At 37.0% G+C, this 15,714-nt stretch overlaps 2 protein-coding genes across 4 annotated transcripts in view; one reads left to right on the forward strand and one right to left on the reverse strand.

The window, feature by feature from the left end:
- Positions 1-15,714, forward strand: part of Ccn — a 356,072-nt gene that overhangs the window by 139,644 nt on the left and 200,714 nt on the right. The gene's annotated exons all lie outside the window — the stretch shown is intronic.
- On the reverse strand, positions 597-13,885 carry LOC135710813 (serine protease inhibitor 2-like). The gene is made up of 7 exons (XM_065233501.1): positions 13,609-13,885; positions 2,068-2,279; positions 1,798-2,001; positions 1,522-1,735; positions 1,061-1,452; positions 851-1,001; positions 597-788 (listed from the first exon to the last, which is right to left on the reverse strand). The coding sequence occupies exons 1-7, from the start codon at positions 13,883-13,885 to the stop codon at positions 646-648; spliced, it is 1,593 nt and encodes a 530-aa protein (XP_065089573.1). The 3' UTR covers positions 597-645.

Here is a 15,714-nt window from a genome sequence, read left to right on the forward strand (position 1 = left end):
TCACTAACTTGCTCCATCATACGTAAAAAAAATGATAAAGTTGCGTGTTGTGGACTGGACTGTGGGGTATACGTTTATCTGCAATCGTTAAAAAAGTAGTACATGAGGTTGTTCGTCATGATGAGTAATTTATAGTCTAATTTTTCACAATACTGAGTAAAACTTTACTCAATTGTGAGTTGTTTTCGATAGCCTTGTTGATATGGTTATGTTGTCGAATGATTATAGCATTGCTCGAGCCCTTTAACAATGTGCGTTAGAATTTCGGATGATTGTCTTATCGTTGAATTCGTCATAAACTGATGAGCATTCATATGACTAATGTTAATGTGTATTTTAATCAAGTGCGGTTAAATAAAAACCTTCTGAACAAAACACTAGAATGAAAAGAAACACAAAATTATAGAATTCATTACAATATCAATCACCCAAATGTCACTGTGCTAGTAAGGGCATCCAAATGCAATTTATTTACAGCCCGGTACGAGCATCCTTCGGAAATGTATCGTTTAAAAAGGAGTTGTTTGAATTAATAGATCGTGTCTTGCTGTCTTTTTAAATATAATTTATTAAAATGGTTCAAATACAGTCAAAACTCAACCAGTACATTCTGACTATTTAAATTATCTTTCCCCGCCTGAGTTCTCACTTGGTAGGGTCATCCACCCGGCCGACGAAGAGCAGCGTTCCAAAGTCCTCGTCTTCGATGAAGAACAAAAAAGGCCGGTTGGCATAGAAGATCTGTGGTTCATCTCCATCAAACTTTTTCACCAGAACAGTACTCACTGCTGCGTCTAGATTAGAATGTATTAAATTCGAGCTCATTTTAATAGTGGCTGAAATATCTTACCAGAAGCAGCGAACGGTTCGCTTCCCTTTTCGTTGATGGCAATACCGACCTTCTGGAAGACTCGTGATACTCGTACGTTATTTCGGGTTCCTTTGCCACGGGCCAACAGAGGAAGGGATGCATTTTGGGAGAAGATCTCTCGAATGCCAATCTGATAAATATTTACAATCAGCAAATGCAAAGAAATGATTTAAATACAACTACACTTACGTCCCGCAGAGGTTGAATCAGTTCTTCCGAGAAATCAAACTTGAACTTGGGAATCGTAACGTTGACATCGGTTTCGTCCATGAACCAAAGTGCCGTGTGCAATGAGCTTGATGTTACGCGATTTAGAACGTCATCGATCGAGCTTCCTTGATGTGGCAACAGAATGTACATGGAAAATTTACCGCCCCGATACGACAATCGAAGCAACTGAGCATTCAGGGTAACAGAGTCGTCGTAGTAGAATTGACCGTTCTGCTCCATGAATTCGGCCTGAACTTGTTTCTGACTACCATGGAAAGTTAACCTTGGTCCATTCTCAGGAAACGGATAGGTCCACACACCGTTGAAGTAGATGGCATTGACCAAGGTGATGACGGCTCCTTCAACGCTATCTAGAGAATAATAGAAGTGATGATACTTGTTAATGATCTAAACAAAGCTATAAATTTGGATGGTTTTACCAGCAGTGACAAGCTCTGGAATCCGTCCAGAGGTAGCCTGGTTCACCCAGTTATTGATCATATCAGCTGCTTTTTTTGGATTGGAGAATGGAACTTTGTCAACCGTTGCGCTGTAGTAATAATTCAAAATGATCCGATACTTTGAGATGACATCGATGTATTCCTCCACAAATAAATTGTTGGCAATCTCCAAATCGAATTCTTCGTTGGGTAGCTTAAAGTCGGAATAAGTTGATGTAAATTAAGCATACTATAAGCTCGTAACATATGAAGTACCTGTGCCGAATCCAACCACTGTTGGTACAGGGTCCGAGTTGCTTCGATATCTCCACTTGGCTCCAGGATACTTCGCAGTTCCTTCTTGGTTTGCGTTAGGATTGGTAAACTGCCATCGCCAGTGGCTTCGTACAGCAGTACCAGCAGGATTTTCACCGAGAAGGGCGATATCACAGCATTGGATTTTTGCATTCTGAACATGCGCTGTTGGGACGATATGGGTTGATTTAATGTATATTGTAGAAGCTTCGTTAACTTTCAAAATCAAACCTTTGTGAGCTGCCAATCAAACTCGACGTTTCTAGTTCCCCGGAATGGTTGATCATCGGGCTGAGTTGATTCATCTGCCCATGTGCATGTAGCTATGATGAAAGCTGTGTGGAAGTAAGGAAAAAATATTATTTTGTAAAGCAAGTGATGAAAATTTGAGCCCAAGTGAATGATATATTTGAGAAACCACTTAGGTCCAGGTGATATACATGCTGGAAAATAGCGAAATCCCGAACCGAACCAGATAGGGTTGCTGTACCAATTATTACGATGAACCCTTATTTAAAATGATTTCTCCCATTTAAATCATCTGATATTTGTAGGAGAGGTGTATTAATCTAGGAGGATACAAAATCTGCTTAACCATTTGTCGTCTGTACCTTGGGGTCAATTTGGCTGTAAATTTTTTATTTGTCGTGGATGTTACTTAATTTTTCGTGACTAGGTGCGTCTACCAGAGCTCTATAATATTAGATTAGATCTGCTCTTGAAACATTAAAGCATATTTATTATAAAAAAATAACCGCGTTGTTTGTACCCTGGGGTAATTGCCGTATCTTAACGAAATTTCAATGGATTTCTGAGATTTCAAATGATTTGCAAAGTAAATTTTGTTGAAATTTTGTTTACATTATTTATAATACTTTTTTTTAGATGCGGATCTCTCGGAGGGAGAGGTAATTGTAAAATTATACACATGAAGCGGCATATTTTGACGTTTGAGATGTCAATAAACACGAGATCTCAACAATATAGGATGCTGCTTCCTTCTGCAAATATATTCAAGAATACAAAGTCTTTAAAACTATGGTTAGTGAATTTATTTATTTATTTATTTGGAGGGAAAAGCCCAAACTAGTGAGTTTGAGAATTTACTCACCAGTTGGCACTAGTGTAACATTCATTTTGAATTGTTTCCCCTTACTTAACATCTTGACTAGATGGAAGCCTCCCGTCTTGAGCAAAGTTGTTCAGATAGACTAAGCCTATTCTATGGTAACCAGTTAAGCGGCGCCTGTGGTGTAGTGGTAAGTGTAATTGCCTCTCACCCCAGCAGGCCTGGGTTCAATCCCAGTCGGCGCCACCGAGATTTTCTGAGGCATAACATCTCTGATCACGCCTTCCTTCATAAGGGAAATAAAGCCGTTGGTTCCCGGTTCATGAGTTGATGGGTCGATAGGTAGGGTCCATATGTGGGAGCTGCCTCCCTGGCGTTGGTAGCATTGGTGCTCAGCACGGAAAACAAGATCGACGGAATACAAATCAAGTAAAAAAATATGGTGACCAGTTTATCTCAGAACTTACTCACCAGTTCGCACTGTTGCTTCACGTTACTTCGAGTATTTTGGATTCACTTGACAGCTTACCTAGATACAAGGTTTCTGTTCTTGGCAAAGTTTTTAAGATGAACTTAAACTATTAATCAGGTTATCATGCTTCTTCGTTAACTTTCCTTCAGATGTCAATGCTGGTGACATAGTGACAATTACGCTTACATTTAGTTCCTAGTGGTATCTCCACCGACAAACCGACATGACACTTAATTCTGACTTATACCCGAAAATCGTAAACGGTTGATTTAAATGTGCAGTCATCTGAACTGTCAAAACCATAGGATTTTTGGATCAAGATGAAAATAATTTGTCCAGAATAGATCAGACCCGAACCAATTCATAACATTTGCATGCGGGCTCATGGCTTAGCTAAATATTACCCGCGAACCCGGAGCCAGATGTCATTAGTGTGCTTTGGTCAGAAATGTTATTGTTTTTGCTATGGTCATTCATGTCGGTTTGTCAGTGGTATCTCTATACACAGTTAGATTAACATCCTGAGTCCTTCCTTTTTTACATATTCTTCGACAAAAATACTTGCTAAGCTCCACCCTTGGATGGAAAATATGATTACATAAATAAGGGATACAACATTTTTTCAGGGTTAGGTATTATATTTTGTTTTAGTCTGAGAAAGGGAAGTCACATATTTTGTGGCATCAATATACAGGGCATGTTGAGAGATTAAGCTCGTCAAAGAAAATTTTTGCTCTTGGATTTGAATTTGTTGGCCTTATCGGGACTGGTAAAAAACGCGTTAAACTTAATGGGAAAATACTGCTTTTCTTTAATTGTAGCTTGTTTAAGAATAATAATCGGGAAAACAACTGAACGACATAGTCCTTGACTGATATCTGTGGGTTGTCGTTCACTTTTTTGGCCTGAATATACATCGCCTGACAATATGATTCATTATATGATAATCATTTTAGTTTGGAATTCACTCTCCAGAGATCGATGGAGCTTATTTTGTTTATTTTTTAACTCTTTATTTGTTTCAAATTCAAAATAAATTACATTTCATTTTAACCTAGGTGCTCCAGTTACTACAGTAACCAACCTTAATTGTTATGATATATATCTAAGTATTTTTACATTGTTCCTGTCTTGGCAATTGTGTATTTTAAACAGGTTTTTTAAACCTGCATGTCAGTATAAGAATTGATATCTTAAATCTAAAAACTAAAAACTAAAACTAAATCTTATCTAAGTACAAAGGGAATTAATCGTTGCAATTGAGGATTGCAACGATTTTTGCCTGAAATTATTCATTATTTTGTTGGACATTTGTTCTAACGTCTCAACATTCGAAATTCTATGTACCTCAGTAGTACTGTACCAGGGAGGCAACTTCAAAATCATTTTCAGAACTTTGTTCTGAATCCTTTGTAGTGCTTTTTTCCTGGTAGTGCAACAACAAGACCATATTGGCACAGCGTAAAGCATGGCCGGTCTAAAAACTTGTTTAAATATTAGAAGTTTATTCGTCAGGCAAAGTTTGGATTTCCTGTTTATAAGAGGATACAAACATTTAATATATTTGTTACATTTGGCTTGAATGCCCTCAATGTGATCTTTAAAAGTTAATTTTTGGTCAAGTATTAATCCAAGATATTTCACTTGGTTTGACCAGGAAATTGGAACTCCGTTCATAGTGACTATGTGACTACTACTAGATTTCAAAGAGGAAGCTCTAGGCTTATGTGGAAATATTATAAGTTGAGTTTTGGAAGCGTTGGGAGAAATCTTCCATTTTTGTAAATAAGAAGAGAAAATATCTATACTTTTCTGCAGTCTGCTGCAAATAACACGAAGACTTCTTCCTTTAGCGGAAATGCCTGTGTCATCAGCGAACAAAGATTTGTGGCAACCCTGAGGCAAATCAGGGAGGTCCAAAGTGAAAATGTTATACAATATAGGCCCAAGAATGCTACCCTGAGGAACTCCTGCGATTAGATTTGGAATTTTGATAATTTACCTGCAGAGTTCTGTCAGTTAAATAATTTTGAACTAATTTCATAATATAAAGTGGAAAATTAAACTTTTTCAATTTAGCAATCAAACCTTCATGCCAAACACTGTCGAATGCTTTTTCTATGTCTAGAAGAGCAACTCCAGTTGAGTGGCCTTCCGATTTGTTTGAACGAATTAAATTGGTAACTCTTAAGAGTTGATGAGTAGTTGAATGCCCATGGCGAAATCCAAACTGCTCATCTGCAAAAATTGAGTTCGTATTGATGTGAAGTATCATTCTATTCAAAATTATCTTTTCAAAAAGTTTACTTATTGAAGAAAGCAAACTTATTGGGCGGTAGCTAGAAGCTTCAGCTGGATTTTTATCCGGTTTCAAAATTGGAACAACTTTTGCATTTTTCCATTTATCAGGAAAGTATGCCAAATGGAAACATCTGTTAAATAATTTTACCAAGAAAGACAAGGTACTCTCTGGGAGTTTTTTGATGAGGATATAGAAAATTCCATCATCACCTGGATCTTTCATATTTTGAAACATTTTTATTTTGTTTATATATTTTGCTTATATTTGACATTTGACTAATAAGAATATCACTCTTTTCACCAATCTTTATCAGAAAATAATAATCCATTAGTTTCCAACTCTGTTCAGAAGATTCCTGTCATCCACATTTAGAAAGAAATAATTCAATGTCGCGCTCAAAAATAAGATACGGTTTATATGAGAAAAAGATGTAATGTCGGCCTAAATGCCCCATAATTTGGGCCCATACATAAACTCAGCAATCGACTAAATTTTCAATAGCGACCAAAAATATCCATAAGTACCGTCCCAATGACGCGTTCATCTAAATAAAATTAATAAATAGTAGACTGTTAGCGATGGGCCCAATCTTAGATCCATAGGCTAACATTAGAACCATTTCCCCTATCAGTTTCTTTTGTTCATCAATAGTCTAGAATTTTCCACCTAAACAACTCTACCAAGCTAAAAACCTTTCATCTAGTTCATATGTTAAGTTAGGGCGCTACCTGTCGAGTAAATTCTTGTCCATCTGAACCAGGCATGGCAGATCATTTACATTCATTTTAACATTATTTTGATGGGAAAAGATTACATTGTAATAAAATTGCATACAATTTTAGAAAACTTGTCCTCCATCAATAGGAACACTGTTCCAGTAGTTGTGGTAGTTGCTAACTTTGGTCCCTATAATAGTGGAATGCTTTGGTTTCTTATGGGTGCCACTATTATAGGAACACTACCCAGTGCAAAGGAGTGAAATTCTTAAGGAAAATTAATTATTTTCCGTCACTTTTGGGCATATTTTATGTTTGAAATATGCAAATATGCTTTATTTTAGGAGAACTACCGATGAAAAATAATCTTATCCGGGTCCTCCTCACTATTCCGGCACAACCTCCATACCGCAACTATAGGTACACCACTATTACTGGAACACCTACCCTATAACTTTTTTTTCATAAGCAAAATTCCGTAAAATGATGTGCATAGTTTTGGTAGTTTTTGATATTACCTACAACTTTTGTCAATCTCTCAAATCTGTATGTCTTATGTACGACCAACTAGAGTGGGCAGAACCTTTTTTTGTTTTTCAGTGAATTCAATTTACATTCACTGTAAAACAATGGTTGCTTCTATTCGCTCTAGGTAATCATGCGTAAAAGATATAGATCTGAAACATTCACAAACTGTGTAGCTAATATCAAAACCTACAAAAATTTCATACATAATTTTGCGGAATCCTGATGATGAAAAATGTTAGAGGCAAATAAATGTAAATTAATGCACGAAATGAATGTAAATGATTTGCCTTGCCTAATCTGAACAACTTCACCGAAAACGGAAATCTTTTTAAGTTAATATGTTTAGTAAGGACAACAATTCAAAATTAATGTCACACTAGCGTTGCCGTGTGAGTTAATTTTGAGCTGAACTCTTTGCCATTAGAACTTTTCCATCTGATAAATTTTGCCCAAGACGGGAACGTTCTATTTAATCAAGATGTTCAGTTAGGGTAAATAATTCAATTGAAAATCACACTCGCTGCCTGGTGAGTGAATTTTGAACCAATTTCTTTACCTTAGGATATGTCTTGTCCATTTGAACAACGTTGCCGAGGACGGAAATATTTTATTTTGTCCATATGTTAAGTTATGGAAAAACAAGAAGAATTAATGTCGCACTAGCGCTACCTGGTGAGTGAATTATGATCTAAACTTTTTACTTTAGGAAAGTTCTTGTACATATGAACAACTTTACTGAAGTGAGTCTCAGAAATTTTACAAATGCAGGACGTTCAGCATCTCCAACTATGTAAATCGTTAACTTCACCGTTAACAGAACCCGTCATACAAAGGTTGTATAAATTGTTATAGAACATGTGTATGCCCACAGTTTGTTTACGTCAGATGGAGAATTGAGTGTGAAAAAATCGATATTACACAGAAAAAAAGTTGTTGGATATTACATCCAAACTGCTGCAACCTTGTGTTGTGTTGGGTTGTGTTATATAACGTTGTAAAATGTACATCGATTTTGCGAACAAAATTACATCCAATGATGTAATATTGTATCTGATTTTTGCTATTCCACCATTATTTCATACATCAGCTTGAATTACATTGATCGATATTACATTTTTTTTGCTGTGTACTTTTCCCGCAACATCGGAGGCACATGCGCAAATCGGCGATCATCCCTTTTGCCAGTGGTGGCAGGGTGAAACACCCCTCACCATCTCTCATCAACGGATGAGTTTGGTAAAGGGGGTGCTCTACGCGCTCTTACTCAAAATTACCATTTGCTCGCTTTCTACTTTATATATACAATTTTCACAATGCTGTACTACAACTCTAAACTGTCATCTCCTCATCCATCGTAGAAAATGTCCACTTTCAGTATGATATTTGACGTTAAGCATTTCCAACTTTGTAAATCGTTAACTTTACGCATGAAGTAATAAATCATGATTAGTTAAAGTAAATGCAGACGTTTCATGAACCCTAGAAAGTATTTAATATTTTACTAACCAGGAAAGATCTTCATGTGAACCACGAATTAAATCCACCACCAGGCATGGAAAACCATTCACATTCATTTCATGCATTCATTTACATTCATTTGACTCTAACTTTTTTTTATCAACAGAATTCCGTAAAACGATTAATGTAGGATTTGATATAAGCTACAACTATTTTGTAGGATTTGATATAAGCTACTACTATTGTGAATAACTCACATCAGTACCTCTTTTTTTTCCTTTGTTCGGAACATATCACCACTGCAAGCAGTAATTTGATCTATTGTAGTATATCCCGAGTCCTTAGCTTAGTGCAGTGATGGAATTCTCACCAAAATATCATTTTCGCTTGTGATACGTTTTCTCTTGGGAACTTTCCCTCACTAGTTTCACACTCCAATATTTCCTGAGCGAACTTTCTGGGATGAGAGAATGAGATATCGCGAACTTTTTTAACTCGAATCACCAACGTGAGGATACGAAAAATATCAGATCTTTTTTTCTCTCTATCTCTTTACACCACATTCGTTCTTGAAAATTGCACTGCACATTTCACAAGGGAAAGATTATAGACAGAAAGCTATCCCGAGTAAATCAATACAATCTCTAAAGACTGATAAGTCTGGTACCTGGCTATCTACTGGCGCCTGTTGTTTAAAGTAGCCGTTATCAGGATGATGTGAACAGTTTTGTGCAACTTATTGATTGGTGCATTGGTTTCTGGCAAAAAAATGAATGAATCAGCACAAGTGTCAACGCGACATTAACGAGGAACGGGGAGGGTAGTGTAAGATTTTGTGACTAGCAATTTTTATATTAAAACCGTTCCTCAGGATAGGGGGTTGCGGAAGGAGGAGCGCCTAATGTTTCCTCATTTTCACGAAATACAGTTAATGCATGGCTCCTCTCATCACTAGTGTTCGTAATATCGTTCCTGTAAGCTCTTATGCAATAATTATATGCAGGGGGATGGTTGGGTGGTGGTGAACTTTTTCACTGTGCTATTCTATTACTGTCCTCTCCCATGACTGGGAATCCTGTAAAACAATGTAAAACTAGAAAGGGTCTAGACCCTCCCTATGTAAAACCATAAGGTATGCGGGACTGCTGCACTGCTGAACTTCAAAACGCTTTATTTGCTGACCAAGGATCTGACAAAAACATCTTTTTAGTGTGCAATTTAGGATGATAAAAAATTTAAACAGGTTATTCAATGTCCATTAAAACTGTAAAAAATATAGGCAGAAAAAAAAAGAAAACAAAAAAAAAAACCAGTTGGCTGGAAATGAACACAAAATTAATCAAAGTACCATGTACCTTGAGCTTTTGATATAAAGGGTTTTACGGTCAAAATTTGGTCAATATCAACTTGACGTATTTCTTTCAATTTTGCATTTAAAAAACCTGAACACCCCTCATTTTGAAGGTGTGTGTGTGTGTAGAATGTTGCTCCTATTTTGATTTTGGAATTCACTCTTCAGTTGTCAAAATGCCGTCCAAGCAAGAAGAGCAGCGTATAAAAATTTTGCTCGCGCATCGCGAAAATCCGAGCTACTCGCACGCAAAGTTGGCAAAATCGCTAAAAGTTGCCAAATCAACCGTTACAAATGTAATTAAAGTGTTTGGGGAACGTTTGTCGACAGCCAGGAAGTCTGGATCGGGGGGAAATCGAAAACCGGAAGCCACTGAGACGACAAAGAGAGTGACAGATTGAGAACGATCTAAATTTTCCGTCCACAAGTATTGCAAGACTTGAAATTAACAGACAATCTCAAAATACTTTCAACTTGCAAAGTGATAGATTCCCAAGTAAATACACCTGCTGAATAAAAATTATCAAGTAAACTATTTTTTTAGAATCGATGTTTAATAGATTTTTTTTTGCAGTTTGAGATCCATGAAAAAAGGTACAGTAGCTTTATGGCACCAGTGACCAGCAAATTTAATATTTTCATTCAAAGTTGTGTGGAAATTCAAGCTACCGGGCGAGCTACTGGGTTAAATTGCTGTCCTCTACCTAATGCAGTCGAGTGATCAAATCAGAAAGTTAGCAGATTAGAAATCAATTAATAACTAATTTCCTCAACGTTAAATTAAAAAGTGGTCTTTAGAAAAAAAATGTAGCTGAGAAAATTTCCTATGAGTACACAAGGCAAATTTATTGGTAGATCATTATGGCGAAATTTAAAGACGAGGTGAACAAAATAATCACTTTTCCCATAGTAATACCTTTATAAATTTTAGATGGCCATTGCAGAATGAGATCACAACCCAATAAGCTAAAATTTTGGGAGAATTATCTGAACCTGATTAAAAATCGATTGAAATTAGTGAAGCAAACCCGATATTTTGAACCACCCTAATAAGCATGGTCTCAATGCAGTAAGACTAATCAACAGAATGCTTGCTAGCTAACACTAAACATTTCTAAGCGCCAATCTCAGTGGTCTAACTGTACTTCGCACTAATAGCATACACAGCAAAAAAATAATTTTGATATCACGTCAAAGTGGATGCACTACAATCATGTCGAAAATATGGTGTAATATTACTTGCTAAAAAGGACAAAATTATCATTAATACAATGCATGAACTGACATTACGCTGCTTTTACTGCATTTGTTTATTTATGTGGTCATAAAAATTACATGAAATTTTCGACATGATTGTAGTGCATCCACTTTGATGTGATATCAAAATTATTTTTTTGCTGTGTAGTTCTTCTTGTCGAAGAGTACAGCCACAAATGATGATTTGGTCAGCAAAGATTAGACTCTTGGTGAATAGTTACAAGTATCTACTATTAGCTGGTTGCATTGAGAACTAAAACTATAAATAAATCCGGAAAACTTTGAGATTAGGGCGTAATTTCTTTTGTAAACACACACTTAATTCGCCGATTTCTCGTGAATTAAAGTTCAATCTAAAAAACTAACAACACAGACAGGTAGAGGAATGATTCATTTGGTATAGTATAGTTCGCTAGATTGTGCTTTGATTCGTGAGAAATCGTTGAATGACGTGTTTGTTTACAAAAGCAATTACGCCCAAATCTCAAAGTTCTCTGGAAATGGTATTTAATGTGAAGGATGCGAAAAATATCGGAGAACGAGAAGAAAACAAACAGACACTCTCGCGTGATCATCGCCTACCTTTACTCGCTGGAAAAAAAAAGAACAAAGCTGAGGGGATATTTGGTTGGTTAGAATCACGAGTACGTGTGAAATGATGTGAGATGGAGAGACGAAAGATCTTTCGCGATACGAAATGAAAATTTCTCTCGCTCTACGCTTTCATGAACTTTTTATCATCTCTCGTTCGCGAACTTTTTGTGAGAAGTTCCTTTGGGATTTATCTCTGCAATGAGCTGTGATAGAACTTTTTTTGAAAATGATTTTTCCAACACTGCCTTAGTGCATGTCGTATTACTCCATCACTATTGAGAAATGATGAAGTATTCGGTTTTGATACAGTTGTCATTCTTGCCTTCATCGCAAGGAATCGATTTTAACTGAAAAGTCCCGCTTTTATACCCTTCGGAGTGATGGAACACCCCTTTGCCAGTCAAAATTGGATTCTTTAGCAACAAAAATAATCAATGACACCGATAATGACCATTAGACTGATGCAAATTTTGACATTTTCGCTCCACAGTGCTCAAACGGTTCCAAATCGGGTCCTGATTAGTCTCCCAAAATTTGAACTCATTTGAAAAGAAACTGACTTGGCACAAACCATTTGAAGTTTATATGGAAATTACTATGGGAAATCCAAACTTTGTGTTCATTGTCTTCTTACCTTTTTCCATATTACACTGTTCAAAAATTTAAAAGCTATAGGGTAACCAACTGATTTTGAACCCCTAGAGGAAGTGAGATCACGTTTATGTCGAAATAATATTATTTGTTTTTTATTATTATGCAATTTACATGCGGTTGTGTTCGAAAGCTACTCATCTTGGATGTAAAATGTCACAAGATGTTTTATTTATTGACATATATTCAAAAAAATATTTTTTTTACATCATGATATTCCCATATTTTGGACCCTTCCACTTGATTTTGGACAGTGTCCAAAATATATTTTGGACACACTGGATGTGAACGAATATATTTTGGACACGCTGAAGTTATTTCAACCTATGCTCCTAAAATTAATTAGGATGATCACTTCTTCCTATCTCGCATTTGTTAGGTCCGTCTAGGTGGGAAAATTTTCAAAGGAGGTACCGTAAAACGGGGTGTAATTGATCAGCGGGGTGAATTTGATCACTGAGTATACTCAATTTTGTGCTTATGTATAATATTTTCGCAATGTTTGTATTCTTGTGCTTAATAACGAAAATCATATTGCACTTGAAGAAATATCACGAGAAATTTCAGTGATCAATTTTGCCCCGCTGATCAATTACACCCCGTTTTACGTTATGCATAAGAGTTAACATAAGGAAACAACTGATCGCAATAATATACCATGAAAAAATAAATCATTCAGAAGTAAATCTTAATATGGAGACCTGCCTCTATGCATGCAGTCCTTATTCTTCTTTTTAGGGGCCGTCCATAAACTACGTAGACGATTTTTGAGAGATTTCCCCCCATTTCCATTGTCTCATAAAAAAATTAAAAAAGAATTATGGACCGTAGGCATCTGTCAAGCCCACTCTCCCCCCCATAAAGTGTCTACGTAGTTTATGAATAGTCCCTTAGTTAAATTCATTTGGAAGATAGGAAGACTTTTGGAATTTGGTACGGTTTAGATTTCTGTTTCTAGCAAAATACTACCTTCATTGATTATATAAAACACAACAATGATCAATCTTTTATGTATCGTTTTTATTTTTTGCAGCCTTCAAGAGTTAACTTAGATATAAAAGTTTATTCATATCATATGTAACTGGGTTAAATAATAATATCCTCAAGTTGAAGAAAATACGAAGATCAAAATTCAACACCAGTGTTTCAGCATTACAAGTTAATGTTTAAGTTTACGAGGCGGTTTCTTCTTATTCTTTCTTAGTTCAGCTTTTCTTTGTTTCTCTTCTACTTCCTTCTTTTTCTCCTCAGCTTTTCTTTGTTTCTCTTCTACTTCCTTCTTTTTCTCCTCAGCTTTGGCTTTGTGGTACTCCAGTCTACGGCGCGATGTTAAGACAGCAGGACTACGACGCTTGAATCGTAGTGTTCCTGTACGTTTGGGAGTTTCGGGTGATTCCAGGAATTCAGCAAGTACACTCTTTTGCACATTGCAAGGCCCTGTTGTGTCTCTTTGATCTTCCACATCGTGTTCATCGAAGAGTGGGTCATTCAACTTTTCCTCGAAGTCTTGGAAGAGATCCACTGGTTCAGTCTCCAGATCATAGTCATGTTCTTGAACGCACATTTCAGAAGTCTCTTTGTCAGTTATATTCTGTTCATCAATCAAATGCTCCTCAAGCATTTGATCCTCTGCATCCATCGGTTTCAGCATATTGTAAACTTTTGCCAGAATTTTGTCTTCCTCCGAAATAAAGACTGTATCGTTGCCTTCTCGGTATCGGGTTCGTCGAGAGAGACCCATCATGTCAAGTACTTTCTTTGCGTCGGATTGAATTACTGGGAAAGTTTTCGGACGATTTTTAGTGGTAACATCCATCTCATTGCCATTTTCGATTTGAACATCATGCTGTTCTGCATTGGAACGGTTGCGAGCGAGGCACTTTGAGTAATCCACGTTGTTTTCATCGAACGGATACAAGCCACATGCTTGAAACCCACTTCGAACAACGCGACCATTGACAGATTCCATCGCCCTTTGCAGAAGAGAAGAAAAATGTTCCGTTTTGATGTGCTATTTTGGGTTCCTGAATTTCCAGTCATCCACGACTTTCAGCCATGCCGTTTTCAGCGCCTTAAACACTGCAACATCCAGCGGCTGCAAAATCCTTGTGCAGTTTGCATACAAACAGACGAGGATAATGCCAAGCTTACCACATTCTTCTGCTGTTTCCCATGGTGTGTGCGAAGAGTGTCCATCGACAAAATAAACAACCTTAAGCACTTTTGCTTCGACCAGCTGAGGATGCAAGACGCGTTTGATGTACTTCAAAAAGCATTCCTTATTCATCCATCCACTGTCCGTCTTGCCCAATCCCCATTCAGCTGGCACACTCTTGGTAACTTCCAAAGGGATTTTTTTGTACGGCAACACCACCATGGGCGGAAACAACACACCATCAGCAGAGCAAGTAAACATCACTGTAATGTTTTTCTTTGCCGGCCCCTGATCAACTTTATACACGTTTCGCTCACCTCGTCTAGCAATCACTTTGTCAATGGTCGGATCCAAGTAGAAACAGGCTTCATCACCATTGAGAACTCTTCTTGGATCGGAAAGGATGTCGGCTACCTCCTCTTCACGAAGAATTCCAAAAACCTCCTTAAACCACTTCCTAATGTCGGACTCGGTTACGTTCGCGCTAGCTTTTGTAACACTTTCCGGCTTCCGAACAGACAGTTCAGAGCGGTAACGGTTCAAAAAACAGCGGAACCATTGATCACCTACAAGCAATAAGAATAAATAAGTATCTGGAACAAGCACATCAATGTAACTGGGTTTATTTACTTGGCTTTCCTTTCTTGAATCGATTTTTCTCTGGATGTGCTTCGAGGTAGAGGGTCACCTGATTCATGATTCGGTATTTGGTAACAGGGTGTCCTTTTCGAGCCATTTTCTTCACCCATCCAACAAGCTCAAGTTCGTCAGCATGATCAAGTGCCGGAGCAGCTCCAGGTGTTGTCTGATGTTTAAAGCGATTGCTCAAACGGAACTTGATCGTGGATCTTGGAATTCCGTACTGGCGGCAAGCTGTTTTGATGGCCGTACCTTTTCTGATGGCATACACGCATTTATTAACTTCCTCCTCAGAGTAGGCCACTCTACGTGTTTTTGCCGTTTTTCCCATTTTGAATCGCCTGATAAACAAGAAATATATTTAAAAACAATGAATTCATATATTTTGATTGATTTACTTACCAATTTAATCAGAAATCTGAGAAAATAGCACGATCTACCAACCTGAACTTTCTTCGTCGCACTTTTGATGATTCTTATTTGATAAACAAACAGCTGTCAAAAATGGAAATCTAGGGGTGTCCAAAATAAGTCAGCAACAATTTTTTACGATCGTTTTTGGACACTATTTATTTAATACGTTTTAAGTGAAATCTTAAGGTGAAATCTTTATAAACACGTGAAATACATCTTCCAAAGTCAGAAAAACTGATTTGATAAAAAAAATCATTGAATTGTATATTTCA

Source organism: Ochlerotatus camptorhynchus, unplaced genomic scaffold (genome assembly GCF_037179485.1).
Source record: "Ochlerotatus camptorhynchus isolate MF236.1 unplaced genomic scaffold, CSIRO-AGI_Acam_v1.1 ptg000403l, whole genome shotgun sequence".
Lineage (NCBI taxonomy): Eukaryota > Metazoa > Arthropoda > Insecta > Diptera > Culicidae > Ochlerotatus > Ochlerotatus camptorhynchus.